Here is an 18,814-nt window from a genome sequence, read left to right as displayed (position 1 = left end):
TAGCCAACTAGCAATGCAACAGCGCTCGCTATCGTCACTGCTGCTGTTATATTATTACGAAACGATCGTCCAGCGGCGACGATAGCAGCTGATCGACGGCAATTCGTACGCACTCATTGCACTATAATAGATTTCCGACGTCGATCGCGATGACTATGCGTTTTTATTACAAATACGTTGCCTGTCGGTCGTTTTCGTGGCAATCCAACAAGATTACCGGTAAATTGTTCAATGTGCATAAAATATTCATGTGTCATCTAAATATTTCAAATGAAAACTATATTATGCCTATAAAATATACCTATTGATAATTTAATTATCTCTCACAGCGGTCTTTTATAAAATCTTCCGAGATGTATGTTAATCTCATGTTTGGCTATTAGGTTCAGTTAAACGAACTATAATGTCCAAAACAGACGATTCTAAAATGTATAATAATTTAAATTATGATCGTTTGAAGTTATAGCACTTCGAAGCACGTATATTCACGAAAATTTGTAAACTTTTTGTAGTTAAAATGTAAAAAAAAGTTTAGTACTCATACTAGAGGTTTAAAAATTTAAAACATATACATTTTGCTGACAAAAATTTAAAAAAATGAATGTGATTTCACAAACACTTAATTTATCTTCTGCAGAAGCTTTCGAAATTTCAACTAATGGTATTAGTGGATGTTTAAAATTTTGAAATTTGTTTGTAACATGCTAGTAAAGTATTTTTAAGATCAATCAAAGTTTAAGATGCTTGAATTAGTACACAATCCTCAAAATATCGTTGTTCAAAATATTAAAATAATCACAATTTTTGTTTATAAGCGTATGAAATTCAAATTTCACAAAATCATGACTATTTGTAAACTATTACGTAATTAAAAATTATGCCTAGTTAAAAACTTAAAAATTAAATACAAGATTCTACAAACATTTTTGTTGTAGTTATTTTAAAATATTAAAGATACCAAGGCAGGAGCTTTTTTTAAGCATTTAAACAATGGACAAAATTTGTCAAGAATCTAAAAATTATTTATATTATATATTAACTAAAAAATTATAAAATATTCAATTTTACAGCTAACGTTTTCGCCTAGTTTATTTTTAAATTAAGCATTTGGCATTTATTGATCAAACTTGAAATATATAGTATATAAACGAAATTAAGTACCTTTTAAATAAAGAATTATAGAATAATGACTATAGATTATTTTTTTGTAATATCGAGGAATTAATTTTGGGAATTTGAAATTTTTACGTCCATATTATTCAATATTATAATAATATATTATAGGTACACATTAAATTTTTCAAAACATTAAAATTAATTATAATATGCTAGCTATTGTTTAAATTTTATATGAACCTATTTTATTCACATCGTTCTATTTTTATAGCAAGTTGGTATTGACTCAAAAGTTAATATATATATATATATATCATATGATATACAGATATTTATTATAATAATAATTAATAATGTAATAAATGCTATAGTTTTAGTAAAAATTAACTCAGCCTATGTCCTAGTGTCCTATTGTATTACTAATAGAAAAATAAATTATAAAAAATATAAATAAATAATATAATATACTTATTACTTATTAGTAATAAGTTATTACTGTTATTAGTATTTACTATTTAGTAATATAGGTGGAAGATTATCTCCACTTAGAATCGTTTTTCGTATGCAACGTATGCAACGTCATTTAATCGAATTCATATTATTACTGTGACCAGCTAGGTTACGAGTTATAGACAAGCTATAAGGAATATGTAATTTTGTTTTACTTATTATATTTATATATATCAACAATTTTTGTTCTCATATCTAAAAAATCACAAACGATTTAAAATGTTAACATGTTCAATGTTCATAACTCGCTTTGAAATTATATAATAAATATAAACAAAAAAAAAAAAAACCATAAGAAATTCAGCATTATAATAAGCATAGAGAGTTAAATGGATTATTATTAGAACAGAGTTTTCCATGTATCTAATGCGTTTGTAAAACGGGGCAATACATGTGTCATATATAGATGTATCCTCTTAGTAGTTTTTTGAAATGAGTACATATTTTACATTATATTAATTGCCTAATAGTGACTTAGTAAACGTTTCAAGTTCTAATTTTGACAAGAGTGCTAGTATTTAAACGAAAAATTATAATTTTAGTAATTTATTATTTTAGGTAGGTATATAAAAAATATTAATCGTATTGACTTGAAACTCTACTTTTTATGTATACGGTATGTCGGTATCCTATATTCTTAAAAAACATAAATTTTAAATATTTTTAAACTAATTTCAAGAATTTTTAACTTTAAACCTATTTATACCATTCCACAGTACGTGGCATTGATTTATAAACACACTTTAAGTAATATCTACATATTTATAATTTTCAAATTTTTGTGATTTTTGACGAATTTTATCAACTTTAAACTTTTATAAAACAAAAATCGTGGCTATATCTTGAAATTGCTTTAAGAGCAGTTTTGTGTAATCTTGTATTGAACTTTCAAGTATTAATTATAGAGCTTATATATTTTTATTAATATTTAAATTTAATATTGAAATTGTGACAATTTAAAATGTATATGAATGGCTTGAGACTATAACTACTTATCATAGTTCATAATATAACAAATATAAAACAATTGTAGAGTAACTTAATTTTAACTATTTAATATTTAAATAAAATTATCTATGTAAAATAATATGACGTGTAAAAACCATCGTAAAATTACATGAGCATCGTTCCACTCGGAATCTTAAAGTGATGTAAATAAATGTGTTATACTTTCTATTAATTTTAATCGATATTTAAAATTAACAAAATATAGGTAGTATATGTTTAGTAAAGAATATGACAATAATTTTTTGCGCTTTTTCGTTAATGCAAATGTACTTTTACGTTATTAAAATTGATTGTTTGTGCTATGTTGCTTTTTATGCTCAATATTGACAAATTTAATAGCCGGTCTTCAGTCATAATTAAGTGAAGATAATATATTTTGAGAAATTTTGAGAAGTTTTAACCGGTTAAAACTTCTTTCTGGCTACACTTGATCTTGGGCTTGAAGATGTATAAAATATTTTATACAAAATATATAAATATTTAGATATTAAGATACCACTTCTCAAGATATCATGAACTTCAATACTTCATTTAATTTTAAGAGGACGTCGTCGCACCCGCATGTGTTGTCTCCGTCATACGCACATACAACATGGTATATTTTCGTTCATCAGTTTCAATAGTGTACTTTTAGTTTTGATATTAGAGTGAATTGACCTATTATCAAACTTTTAGGTAAGAATATTATCTGTGTACTCTCGTTGGTTTTTTACGATATTTTAATTTTTAAGTGAGTTATGAGTATGAAAAATATAGTAAACCAGACAAAATGAACGGTATTTCACTTCTATACCCATTTCATCTATGTCAACTTCATAAAATCTTGATAAATGTTTAATAGAAATAAGTTTTTCATCTCAGTTTTCTTTAGACATTTTCTTTGAATTTCTGATTTCTTAATAATGTTAGAGAAATCTTCAAAACAATGTTTCAATGTATTTGTAAATTAATCCAAAATAACAAAGTATTTTTAAATTTAAAATTTTCATCAGCAGACTTGATAATATTTCCCAAAATATTTTCACTATGCGTTATCTATGTTTTATTTTTATATTCATATAAACAACAGTATTGCCGTATTGGTGTATGTTTTGTTAAGACATCAGTACGTTGCGCTGCTTATTATACCCGTGTTTTTCGATTTAGATATATTATTTATTGATGTATGCCGGCCCCACGATTTCGTACCCGATATTCAAACTTCAATGTACCTACTACCCAGTCTTCACGTTTTTCTATATCATAATATATTAATAAATTTATAATACAATTTTTACAAAAATGTTCTTGAGCTGTGTACATTTTATAAATTATTATTATTTAATATTATTTCATTTTTGATTATTGTAGTATCGTATATATTTATGTAGTTTGTCATTTTGAGGGGCCTGATTTTATTAAGAAAAAATTATGGGTTACCTTACCTCTCAAACTCTCTCTTGAGTCCTAGGTCCACCCCGCACCCAGGCACAAAACATTTAAGAGACATACTAGATAAGTAAAAAAAATAAATTTCAAACCACGTATGTACAAAAAGAGTAAGTATGTTGTGTAGGTATTTAATGAATAACAAAACTATAAAAGAGTACACTAGTATAATATGATGTAAATATTGTTATTGCAGTATAAATAAATTTGATAGATATTTCCATAGAGTATATAATAATACTATTTTAAATATAAGTTTATAGTAATAGTACCTATTTTCAATAATATTATGCTATTCTTAAAATAACTACAATATGTATTTACAAAAATAAACATATCACGGCAAGCACGGACTAACACTGTTAGCCTAACAGCACATATTTACATGTATAGCTTTATAGATTTTAATTTTTTAAACAGTAATATACTAATATACCTAACTATATTATATTGTTTTAATGTAATGATAATTTTTATTTTTATTATAAAATATTAGATATAAAGACAAACGAATAAGCGACATTTATAATTGTATATTATATTTTCGTCATTTATATCATGTACGTATTAGGTATAATTTCATATGGACGCTTATTATGTTAAACTCACTTGATTATAATTCATATATAGAGGTATTTCTATATCTTTTCGTGTTTTTATAATATTGAGATATTGAATTATTAATTAAATTCAACGCATTATTTAGGCGGCCAACGTCGTGATCACCGATTTCAGATAAACTGTGGCGCTTACTGGTGGTGTACACAGTTGTTGTTTGACGTACACTCTACATCAGACATACTGGTAGATGACGCCAGGCAACCGGTTTTGGAAATAATATTTGGTTCGAGGACCGTTTGTCACCACTGCTCGGCTGTTGACACACGTCTAAGTTTGGAAATAGCTATGCGATCACCGCGACATATTTTGTCTCAAATGTTGAAGGTGATCTTATTATAGATTATAGTTATTAGTTACAATCATTAATTTATTTTTATTTTCTTAGAATGAACTAATTTCGACCCAAAAATTACAATCTTCTACATATAATACGCTGTACATCTATTTTGTATCGGTACAGACGGAATAATTTAGTACGTGTAAATCTTGCAGTGAATCCATTTAATATTGGACCGATTCTCTTACATACTCATTGCTCTGAGACTCAGACAGCTAGTAATGATTGCATGTGTTTGTATATTTTAGTTTAAAGTATTAAACTTTTCTGTGTAACTAAATAAGTATAATTGTAAAGCGAAAGGTACACAACGGTTAAGATAATGCCGCTGTTAAGTGTTTTCGCGATAGTATCTTAATTATATTTAAAAACATAAACATCAAATTTCAAAAATATATGAAATTACAAAAAAAAAAAATAATTAAAAAATCTAAAATAAAAATAATGATGTATTCATATTATATATAATCAGAAGTCTTATAATCATATTTATACACTTTTAGCGAAAAACAATGTAACTTGGTGTAACATTTACTTCAGTGATGCATGAATGAAGTGTCTGTGAAAATTAAACGTGAACTGTTATGATGTATGCACCATACATGAATACTGAAAACTATTTATATATTTATGGCCTTTGGGAATTATTAGTATGAAAAATATTACTATTTAAAAATGCTCATATAAAAAAAAATAAACCATACTTTAAAATTTAAATAAATTATGGAAAAAAGTCAACGTAACACTTATTAATGTTTTTAATTTTTACGTTTTTATAACAGCTGTATTTACTCTAATTTTATAACTAACAACACTAGGGTGGTTCTGCTGAACATAAATTTGTTAGGTATGGTGCGCATGGGTCAGAAAGAGAAAACATTGTAATATGATAAAATGGCGAAGGCTAATCGCATTTAACCATGTCTATAAAATACATTGTTCAAATTATAATGATTTAATTATTTATTATTATATTTGTTATTGATTAAGAGGTTAGTTGATTAATAATGTTATTCTTATTACAAAACAAATAGCTGGTGAATATTTAAAAACAAAAGGTTAGGCAAGTAGATATCGCTGTGCTGTAAATTAGGTGTTGAGTGGGTCACTATTAGAGTGTGTTAAATTTAAATTCAATGATATATTATATCAGTATAGTAATATAGTAAGTATATGAAAAACGATTCTAAGCGGAAACGGTCTATCAGCCAAGTATATTTCATGATATGTTAATAAGTTTATGGTATAAATAGGTAGGTAAAATCTTAAAATCAATCTGCATATTTTGAAAATTTAATTTCGTCTAATTAATAATATACATAAGAGTTTTAAAGATTCCCTCTTTTCCTTAATTTTTTGTTTTATTTTTTCCAATCATTAAACAAAGTACTGAAAATTTTTGTCTCGATAAAGTACATACTAGATCTAATTTTATGTTCAAAACAAAGTTGAAAATCAAATATTTTTTCGGCTATTTATATTGTACACAAACAAAACAAAAATCACGTATTATAAAATCAGTTATCACTCTATATTATTCAAAATAATAATATCAATAAAAATTTATCAACGGCAACAGACATTAGTCATACGTGACTGGTGATATTAAATTATTATTGATAAATTTATTTGTATAAATACATGACACATGTTTTATTTTTGTAGGTCATAGAATAAGAAAAATTAGTTTACAATTAAATCATGTGTTATTTTAAACGGGTCGAGTATAAAGTATAGCAAAAATAGCTATGAAATTATATTTTATTTTTTATCGTTATATGAATAGGCATATATAATACACATTTAATATACAAATAATCATTAGTCAGTAGTTTTCAGGTATTCATAAATCGCAAATGGATTAGGTTGAAAATAAAAATGTAGTATTAAGACAGGTACCAGGTATTCATCTAGCCAAAATTTTGTAACGGCGTGCCGATCGGTAATACGCTCGGAATAATACAGTGGTGGTCAAATGATTTTGTCATGGGGAGATGTGTTTGATTTTCTTATATGCACTACTAGTAATCATTAAAATATAATTTATAGTTATGCCCAATAAAATTTTTTTTAAATTAAGGTAAATTGGTACTTTATTTATAACAATGTAATATTAACAATTATTTGTATTATATTATTAAATCAATTTTTTTGTGTTTTTTTTTTTGCCAATTTATCCAGTATTTTATTGGTGGTTATATTTATAATCCCACGATGAACACCCATAGTGGACAAGCCATTGATAAATAAAACATTTTACACTAATTAGTTAAACAAATATTATTGGCAAGTCCACAGCTTCATTTTCTGTAATGATATTAGGGATCATACTTTTTTTTTTCATCCGAATCCGAGTGATTAGTGGTAGAACTATAATGGAAAATTATAATATAATGATCCGGGAATCAACTCGTACACAGCCCCGGAATAATATCTCTATTATCGAGATTTCACCGCGCGTCAATCGATTAAGCCTCGAAACGTATATAATTTACATGATCTCCAATATTTTAATTACCTAAAGGTAAGTTAGATTTTTGTTCTACCATGTTTATTATATTTAATACAAATTACAAATAGAAAGTTTTTTTTATTATTTTATTTTTACATTGATAATTATAAGCCGTATTGTATGCATGTTAATTATTTGTAATGGATTCTCAATTTTAATAACTTGGCAGAAAATATGTTGTTTTATACGAAACCTTGCAGAACTACGAAATACGAAACTTGTTATGATAGGTGTGGAATTTAAACCAATTATTATAGGTAATAACGTATTAATATAATATATTCAAATACTCGGTTAGGATATATATAATTATAATGGCTCACCATAAAGCGAACTGTATATATGATTAATTTATTAAATTTTACGAAAATAACAGCTTTCAAGAAATGCAACAGTGATACCGTGGCCAAATTATAGACTTCTGGTATAGACTATAGAGTATAGATATATAAATATAAGTATAAGGAAGTTCACATCACGGAATCTTAGATGTACTGTAGCCGTTTGTTCCACATTATTTTCACGCCTCACATTATTGCACTTTTAAATATTAACTTCCGATTTATTAAAATAAACAACCAATTCAATTTAAATTGGATTAAGCAATTATTAAATTTAACTTCACAACATTTGATCCACGACAGTCTATACGCTATTTATCCCCACAAAAATCATGGCTGTTGCAAGCAGGGCCGTTATTATTAGTAATATCATATTTTAAGCAAGAAATGCTATTCATTATTAAATTTATATTTATTTATGTAAGTGATTATATTCTAACATAATGTAACCAGGAAATTTATTTATTGTAGCCCGTTTTTAAAGTTGTAAGTACATAAATAACTTACTGATTATCATCACATTTTCATTGACAATCCCGACAGCTACATACAAATGTAGACCCAAAAGAGGAACCTATATTTTGCAGGTAGTAAATTTTGCAGGTAACAATTTAATTTAATTTCTAGGACCTAAGTCAACTGTACCTGTCGTCATATTATCAAGGTAATCGTATTATGAAAATCGTTAATTATTATTGATTTCTTAGTACCTAGATTTATAAAATGTATAATCAAACAAAAAAAGGAATAATTATGTAAAACAATATTATAATGAATTTACAAAATAAATGATTTTGTATTATTGATTGGATGTATCTACAAAATACTTATATAGTGTGTTCACGCTTGGAGGACTAAATATTTCGGTTGAATGATATTGTATTGAAATGGGGTTTTCAATGAATGAAAGAGAGTACTTAATTACACATTTTCAGATAAATGTCAAATTTTTAACCATTTCAATACGAGCATACGCGAACAACTTACTTTTTTTTTACATATTCATATAGAGTGTTTTTTTAAAACAATTTATACATAAAAAGTTCTTTTTAATTACAAAATTGGAAAATTTACAGTCTGTTGAATTTTTATTATTTACGAACAATCTGTTTTTAAAGACATTTTAATTATGTTAAATTTGCACTCAAAAATAAAAATAATATTTTCGATATTTTTAAATATCTGTTTTAGACAGATAAGAGTATAAGACATAACTAAACACTTATTTGTTTTTTAATGTACTATGTACTGTTCTTTTTTTTTCATTTATAATACCTGCATCCGAAATAAGATAGCTAAATATGAAGGTAATGAAAATAATTATAAAAATATAACCTTTTTGACCCGGACGCAACTTACTTACCAATAATTAAATGACGTAATGAGTAGTTCGAATTGATCCCGATCACAGGTTAGGTACACGTACACATATAAATCGGTCGGTCTATGGTAGGTGCACACTTATTATTAATCGTAGTTACAGAAATAGTAGGCATATATGTACAAAACAAACAACAATTTCTTCTAATTTTTTTTTTTTTTTTATTGAAACAAAAAAAAATACCACAATAAATACCACACCTTCCCAAAACCTGATTTTCCCCATAACTAATGTATAATATGAACTAAATATCTAATTGATGACCCAAAGATTTAAAAGTAATTTCATGGACGCATTATCAATAATAAGTGTAATGTAAATGCTGTGATACTCTTCAATTGAATAATAAAATAGGTACAATACGCCAATCCATTTTATAATTCGCTTGACTTTGTGTACAAAATAAAAATATGCTTTACAAAATATATATTATAATGGATATCGATAATAACCATTATTGTTGTAAATTCAATCCAGTTTGAGAGCATCAATTTTGCAGCCGATCGGATCAATGACCTTTTGGTTTGACCGTGGCTGTTTTTCGTGTTTTAATTTCACGATAATACATGTCATGTTATCGACACCTTTTGGGCGGCGTTCAGCCGAGAAACATTTGCTGAGTAACTAAAACAAACGGTTGATTGTTAATCAAATTGCATCGATAATTTGTTACGATACACCATAAAATCGTTTATAATATATAAAATTATGTTATCTTTACTTTTTCGCAAATCGACGACAGTTTTATATTGGGTTCGTGGATGTGATTTGAAATCAAATCCACGGTAGATTGACTACTTAACGAGTCCCATATTCCATCACAACCCAACACGATAAAATCACCATCGTATGCATTTAATACTCTCGCCTGTACGTCAGGTAGAGCGATGATAACTTGCTCCGTCATTGGAAGCTTAGTGTTCTGCTTATACATGTGATCACCTATTAAGTGGTGATTGAACACAAACATTTTATCGATTCGTTAGTGAAATGTACAATTTTAACTGTTACCGAAAGCTCGAGACAAATTAAGATCACGATTGATTCGTCCGTCGAATGTAACTCTTGCTCCAGCCGCACGAATTCTCGATAACTCTGGTTCGTCTCTAGGCTTGTGGTCTTTTGACATATCAACGGCTTTAGTACCGTGAACAGCAACAACGCATCTGGAATCCCCGATGTTAGCCACATAGAGCTTTTTCTTGTCCACTAATAAAGCCACGACTGCGGTGCTACCACTGTAAAAACCATACTGTAAAAACAAAAAATCAATACTGTAAATCAAAAAATACAATTTTAAAGCAAAAATTGTAACAAATACATAATTTAATTAAACTTATTGCTATACTATACTAAAATAAAAATTGTTTATTTGATAATTTATCTACTATAGTTAAGCATGTAATAAATTGTAAGCAAGTATATTGTATAGTTGAAATAATAATCCCAATAAAGATTAAATGTAGTCTATATAAATAAATGTTTTTCAAAAATAAATAATATACCATAATTGGTTTGGTTTCAAACAGATAAATAAACTAAATGAAAATAATTCCTAAACTAGTGTAATATCCTATACGTACCACATATAGATATAATCTGATTATACAAAATAAATTGTTAGTAACATTCACAATTTTATACTAGTCACCTACCATTTTGTTAATGTCTTCTTTATCGTCATTATCATCGTCATCATCATCGTTGTCGTCTTCGGTACTGTCATCGTCATTATCGTCTATAAACAAGAAAAATATGTAATAAGTGTAAAGATTATTTAATAATCAATATGCATGAATCTATTTGTTAAATAATATGGTTAAGGTTAGGGTTAGAAGAGTAGTTCTAAATGTATATAATGAGTGTTCTAATTTTAATTATTTAAAAAAAGAATAATATGATTGATTTTTGCTGGTTTATTTTTTTGCCATACTGCAAGCAAAGCGGAGATAATCGTTGTTTAAATATATTAAGTCAATATTCAGCTATATACATTACTTGTATATATTTTGTAAACATACCATTTGTATTCGTTGTATCATATTGCTGTACTAGAAGTTTCATTCTATTTAAAGCAGTCTTGGAACGCAAATATGCGTCGAAATCCAAATATGCGTTTTTTAGAGCATTTTCGTAATCGCCGACGTTAAAATATTGGTTTTTTATCATGTCGGGTAACTGTTCAACTGCTAACCTAGCGACTTCAGCACCACCGTGTCCGTCAAACACTCCAAAAAGCGACATGTTTTCGTCGAAGTCAAGTATACTAAAATGTGCATCCTTAAACGAGAATAATATAATAATAACGAACATGTTATATTGTCGACATATAAAGGTACTCGTAATAATATAGGTATTTAATTGTGATGCATTGCTCTTAACAATCGTAATGATTTACGGAACCATAAATAATAAATTATATATTTCACTTAAAAGTATTTAATAATATTATACATATTTACATAATTACTCAAGTAATACACTATCTATTTGATATTCGAATATTTTATTTTGAATAACATGTAATAGGTATTTTAGTGTTCTTAATAATACAATTAAAAACGAATGTATCAAAGATAGTTATAAAAAATTGTTTGTAGTACAAAATGGTTTTGATATAATATCAGTACATCACAATTTTTTGGTTAAATAAAAATACTATACGTAAGACATATTTACTAAGCCAACTAAATACAAATATGTTAATAAAAGTAATGAATTCGGGAGTCTTAAATTTTTTCAGAAACCCAGTCTTTTATTTATATTGCCGTATACCGATCAATTATCAAACTAATGTGTGTGGTTTATAGGAAATAAAGATTAAATATAAAGATAATTAAAGCGATAATATTTGAAAATGTAACAAAAGATCAAGTGTTGAGAAGACATAAAACAGATGTATTACAACAGTAATAATATATACAGTAAAGCTTTTTCATAGCAGATATCACTATAAATTAAAATTATTAGGAGGAGCACTTTCCAACGGATATTTACGCTTGGGAATATGTCCGCTTTTAAAGCACATTATTTATTCAGAGGGGTGTCCGAGATGAAATGTTTCACTGTAGTCTAAAGACTAGAGTGATGGTGCTTAGAACTCGCAATGACTATGATATATCTGAACAAGTTGTATTTCGGACTTCCTAATATATAATAATGTCTCCCTCCATACCCCATTTCCTATGTTGCTTTTATAATAATATTATTATTATTATTTGAAATATTGGATAGTTTCTGAAATTAATTATTTGCTATTGATAATTATTATAATATTAATCATTATTTGAATTTCATATCTATTGTGATAAGCTTTTAATATAAATCTTTGATACTTAAGATTCATTCGGTTTTAAATTAAATTTCTGATTCTGATTGTAATTACTATTTACTAAGTATCGCCGAATTAACATACTTACGTCTTAAGTAATACGTTTTGGTGAAATTTTTGCAGATGCATTATGATTTATGCTGGCATCCGCAGGTTGGAAAGTACACTCAAAGATAAAAATTGTAAGTGAGGATGCGGGCGTACAAATTTTGGTATTGGTTTTGAGTACTCGTATATTTTCCAACCTGCGAATTCTTGCGTAATGCATCTATTTTTTTGCGAGTCCGTAACATTATATTAAAACTCGGTCAGATGATCCAAGTAAGAAAAAAATCGTAACCAATAAAAATAATGATAATAATTGGTGTTATTAAATGGGTTAAAAAAAGTCTAGTTTTTCCAATGTTTAATATACGTTACTAATATCATAATATTATAGTAAAAATTCAACGTAATGATGACTAATGAGAAAATTTGGGAAACCGACCCTTTTCATTTTCCCACCAAACATCACTAATTTTTGCTAATTTTTAAATAATATATACAATAATAATTAATTAGTAATTAATATATATGAACTGTGCTAGGTATAATATATAATATTACTTCTTGTCGGACACGCCAACCCTGCATAGAACTGACCCCACACACCAACATGTCGTCTTCCATGTCTTCTGAGACTTTTTCGGTAACCGGATTGTCCAAGTAAGTACCCATGACCGTAAAATATGTGGATACAAACAATATTGTTAAATTGTACAATAATAATAATAACGATAATAACAGTATGTGGGTGTGAGGCGTACGGTCCGTACGAACGTTAGTCACCCTGTATTGAATGACAACAACTGAAATCATGGCGACGATCGCGATGCGGCCAGCTGAATTTTTATCCGGTAATGAGATGGGCAAGACTGCCAGAGGGGATATTATGGTGCAGTCGGTCCAGGTAAGTGCAACGGTCAACATTAGAGGTGTAGGCATCTACTATATAGATAATATTTTGAAAACATCGATAATTCACGTTTTCGTTGTATCGATATAGAATTACAGGAATATCGAAAATTACGTTTATAAAGGACAAACGATTTTATATTGCTTGTTATAATATCACTTATTACGAAAGGTTGTGAGAGGTCTTAATCGATTCTTTAAAAACACTAATCTGATAAATTATCATAAAAATATAATATACATATATTATACATTTATACCTACGCCTATTTCGTTGGGTTACGCAATAGGGCCGAGTCGTATATCATTGTTTTTTTTCTGATTTTCGAGAGAATACGGTATTTACATTATAGCCATACCTGTACCGTTCATTATTTATTCTAAGTCCGTTGCCTATAGTATATAAACACGGAACACCGACGTCAAAATAATTTAAAGACATGGAAAAAACCGGTTCTATTCAAAACTGTGGGAATTCGGGATCACCAATAACAGCTGCAGGAGATTAGAACTGGTTATGGTGCGTGTGTATAATATTATTATTATTATGTAATATTGTGTTTTATTATAATGGTGGATAATAAAATATCCGTGTCACATATATGATGTTTATATCTATAAGTATATATGTGCACAGACATTAAAACGGATGTAGTGATATAGGTGCTTTCGATATACTTGAGAATTTATTTTGGATTAGTAGTACTTAAAAATTTAATAATTTAATATCACGGAATAATATTGAAATTGAAATTAAACAAAAATATACATTTAATCAATGTCGATGGTTGGGAATTTATTGATTCTACTGAAATTACCTTATTTAGAAAATACGGCTTTTATTGATGCCTCCGGCCACTGTACGTAATATCTACGGCTGTCTAATCTGATAAACGGATACAAGAATTGTGTTCGTACTGTAGATTAGATTCTTATAAATATATACATTGATTTTATCCTGTACTTCTGCAGTTCTATTTCAATATAAAACCTTTATTTTATTTCATTATTTAACTTAACTTTACGATATTGTATCAATTTTAGTAAAATGATGTTGCCAACAATCCTAAGTTAGTATACAACGGGAAGGGAAATAATGTTTCTATGTTGGGACGCAATTTGTATAGTGCTGATTAAATATCGTCTAGATGCAATTCGTGTGATTCCTTCTTGACAGTGGCGAATATAGTAAACTTTTTAACTGGGACAAAGTATAACATTAACGCTTTCTTATAACTCAGTCCTCTAATCCACACTTTCGGGAAAATTTCCCAGTCTTCCCCCATAGATCCTGACCCTGCTGCTAGATACTGTTCATAATAAGTACCTATTGGTTTCATTGAGTGTTATTTTTTAAATTAAAAAAAAATAATTTTTATTAGAAAATATAATCCTCCGGATACTGATCATAAACTCATAATATCCATCCACGGATTTCGTTTAAATTAAAATTAATAAAAAATGTATAGGTTTAATTGAATAGAAATTTGGTTAGATAGAAATTATAGAAAAATGTATTATAACAATTTTAATTAAGAAATTAATGCATATTATGTAACACGTACCTAATACAAATTCAGCACTATGTAAACTAGATATTCTGACCTCACTAGATCATATTGACTAGATAAGAAGTAATATGAAGAAAAGTCTAAATTTAAACGAGTGGGAAAGTTATCAGAACAAGTATACATATACTCTATTATTTTGTTTTACGCACTACGTTGGTGGTAAATATTTTTTTCTTTAAATATTAATATACAGTGTCGTTTTTTTTTATCGTGAACGACGGGCCATTTATTATTTCAAAAACTATCAACTTTTTTAGTTAACCTAAATTCATAGTAAAAATAAATAAAAAAATAAATACATTTTTTACTATTTTTAATCGGAATAATTTTTTAAGACTCGGTGGAATCGATAGGTACTTTATATGAACATCATCTGACAGAATCAATGTTCAGCGGAATCGATGTGTATATATTATAAACAGTAACTGGTAGGATCAACAGCCGGCGGAATCAATACATGGCCTTGACTGTTAATCAAATAAAATATAACTACGAGTATTTATAACAATGAATTCTAAGAAAGTGGATTTTTACTGATGCACGTATCTGCACACGTTTGACGAGGATACAAACATGTACTACTCTATTTACTCTGTAGGTGCCCGCCACTTATTTATAAATAAAATAACATTTTTAACTAACCTGTAGGCTGTAGTAATAATACGTTATACGTAAATTTATGTGTAGTAATGAAAAGGAAAATGAAGTTGCATAAGTAAATACTATGTCCACTGATAAAAATTTACCTCGATTTGGGTCATTAAGATTTTATATATTATTATAGATTATTTATGGTATTGTGAGAGACTACGTCGCCCAACACCTTGTAATTAAATTACACAATATTTACGGCATATTTCCAAAAACGAGTACGCCACTGATATACCTATGTTAATACACTAAATGAAATTTCACTCTATCATACAATCTCTTGATATTCTATTGTATTACACGAGTATACATTATTTTTACCTCACGGGCCTTTTACTACATAGATTTACCCACACCACAATGGGGGAAATACTTAAAGTCGGCTATTATTATTGTTTTTTCGGGTCGGTTAAAAATGTGTGCTGTACCAGAAGCAAAATACTGCACACGCCTATGGTATATATAAATATATATTAATAGTGATAAGCTATAAGCTATCGATAGATTAGAAACGACTCTAACACTGAAAATTCTGTGCTGCGCGCCTGCGCATCGCTTTCGTTCGCGGCAAAGAGACGGCGAGACGGTATTAAAGAGTGAGAGAGTAAGTGCACCGCGGCGTTTACCGGACACGCAGAAACGTCTTTACGCACTTATCTCCTCCTCTTCTCGACTGACGCTCGATGAAAGCATACGGTATACCTATTATACCTGTACATGATAATATATTATAATTTAACACGACGCTCGTATGAGGTTTCAGGCCTACCTTGTGTTATTTCTATATTGTACTTCATTAAAATATGTTCAATAAACTGGGAATTCGGAATGTGACCCCCGTCAGTCGTTCTCGTTAGCATAATAATATTTTACATTTCGTTATCGGTTATATTATCTATGATGATAGTAATAATAATAATATTATGCGTTCGGAGAACACCGAAAAACCGCTCTAGACGTAATTAAAATTCCTTGTTGCATCACACAATTCATTACGATAAATTATAATATAATATATATTATTACGTAAACGTCGAACGCTTTCCGTGTAAGCTCCGTTGGAGTGGAATATATTAAGTAGAATATTATTAGGTAAATTATTATACACGTGGCGAAATCAACCGATCCAGTTGGATACGTGTGTCACTGCAGAAGCGACGGGTTCGTTCACCCCGAATTATTAACGAATTATAATAATATTAGGCTTATAGGCGTGGATATTGTAGTAACAGCGTATGCATAATATAAGTGTGTATAATTAATACATTATCATAAATTTCAGTTCTATTACGTACATGGAAAGAGGCTATGTCAGCTATATATTGATGATTATTGGTTAGACCATCAGCCGGTAAGCGATTCTTTTATAAAAGCTATAATATTATTAAACACTTATACAATGTCGTAAGAATTGGTATAAAATATCGATTTCGAAATTTCGGAATAACATTACAAAAACCATTTTTTACACCGATGTCACTTAAATTTCTCTATTTTTTTTTTTATTAAAAAATATTAAAAATGTGAAATGATTTTTCAAAATCAATTATCAATTTGACTTCTAACCATCAATATTGTATATTTGTATAGTCAAGTACTATTACTACAAAGTAGCCGATACGTATCAATAACCCTGAGTCATCGTTGGCCATCCCACCGGCCAGCAGCCACCACGATACCAGCACCACTAATAAATAATAATATTCATTCATGTACGCGCAACTGCGTAAATTATAGCTACGTAATGTATTTAGGTACTAACTTAAATAATATACTTTGTGTACATTTATTTGAATATTTTATTTTATTTTTAAAATTAGAAGCTGTTTAACTGTTTGATAAGTATGCGCTTAGTTATGGGATCTCGAAACATGTACATTTTTATGTGTTTAGGACAAATATAACATTCAGATCACGCTCCCGTTATTATTTTTTAATTTTCATAAAGATTCCTCTATAGCAACAGATGATTGATAATATAATTGCGTTAACATAATATGTAGGTAGTAATCTTATATAAGGTATTTTTGCAGCCTAATATACATATTTAAAATTATGCAGATTATAATATATTACTAAGCGTCACTAACAAACGCAATGCATGATTTTAAATGATTAATATGAGATACAAATTTTGATTGGTTATAAAAAAATTAAAACTTCGACCAACTATTTTGAGCAAATTGTTTTGAACTATTCAGTGATCTACATTTTATTGTTCGGTATTAAATAATTATAATGATGTAGGTAAATTAGCCGCATATATGGCGTTTTCAGGTGGATCAATAATTGGTACTAAATCTACGCGAGCTGTATATAAATCACGATGATCTTGCAGTGTAGTTCGTAGCGGGTACGTTTAAGGGTGAACGTTCATAGTTTTACATGTGTTTCAAGAATAAAAAATAACAATACTAATGTTTGTACGTTTTTATAATTCTTTTGCTACCAGACAATATAAATGATAACTGTGTGCGGTGTGCTTAATTATATCTGTATTTTATTTACATCACGTCAAGCAGTGAAATTATGGCGAGGAAGGATGGCTTTTATCACCCTTAAATTTTGCGGGTGAGCAAGATATTATTGTGTCCGACTCAAATATGCTAACAAAAAAAAAAAATGTTTAAGTTTTCTAAAATAAAGAAAGAATGCAATATATTTAACATATATTTATCAAATAAAAATATTTTTTTCCAAGATTATCGCATCTTAGTTTCCACATTCAATTAATGTTTCTTTTATTGTATAATATGTTGATATATTTTTCAACAATATACTATTTTAAAAAAATCACCTAATAATATTATTTTATGAATTATGATGACATTATTTTTTTTATCAAGTTAAAGCATCTTATTTTAGTGAACTCTCTTATTTAAGTACTTATAATGTTATTTTATTTAAAGATATGTGTACTTATGATTTGTTTCTAAACCATAAAACGAGTTTTAAGAAGTCTAATTTCAAACAAAGAAATTGGTTATGGTATCGATTTAGGTAAAAATATTTGCATATGACTTGTACACAAAAATAAAATCGCAATGTACTTA

General features: G+C 27.9%; 2 protein-coding genes across 2 annotated transcripts; one reads left to right on the top strand and one right to left on the bottom strand.

Annotated features, from left to right (window-relative positions):
* Positions 1-3,403: 3,403 nt before the first annotated feature.
* LOC113557861 lies at positions 3,404-5,235 on the top strand. The gene is made up of 3 exons (XM_026963403.1): positions 3,404-3,410; positions 4,769-5,007; positions 5,069-5,235. Exons 1-3 carry the CDS (start codon positions 3,404-3,406, stop codon positions 5,150-5,152), a joined length of 330 nt encoding a protein of 109 aa, XP_026819204.1. The 3' UTR covers positions 5,153-5,235.
* Positions 5,236-9,460: 4,225 nt separating this feature from the next.
* On the bottom strand, positions 9,461-13,396 carry LOC113557392 (probable protein phosphatase CG10417). The gene is made up of 6 exons (XM_026962880.1): positions 13,192-13,396; positions 11,276-11,534; positions 10,910-10,992; positions 10,266-10,506; positions 9,976-10,196; positions 9,461-9,878 (listed from the first exon to the last, which is right to left on the bottom strand). Exons 1-6 carry the CDS (start codon positions 13,300-13,302, stop codon positions 9,723-9,725), a joined length of 1,071 nt encoding a protein of 356 aa, XP_026818681.1. The 5' UTR covers positions 13,303-13,396; the 3' UTR covers positions 9,461-9,722.
* Between the last annotated feature and the right edge of the window lie 5,418 nt (positions 13,397-18,814).

Source organism: Rhopalosiphum maidis, chromosome 3 (genome assembly GCF_003676215.2).
Source record: "Rhopalosiphum maidis isolate BTI-1 chromosome 3, ASM367621v3, whole genome shotgun sequence".
NCBI classification, from domain to species: domain Eukaryota; kingdom Metazoa; phylum Arthropoda; class Insecta; order Hemiptera; family Aphididae; genus Rhopalosiphum; species Rhopalosiphum maidis.
The sequence above is the reverse complement of the archived record's forward strand: the minus strand, read 5'-3'. Positions and strand labels throughout refer to the sequence as shown.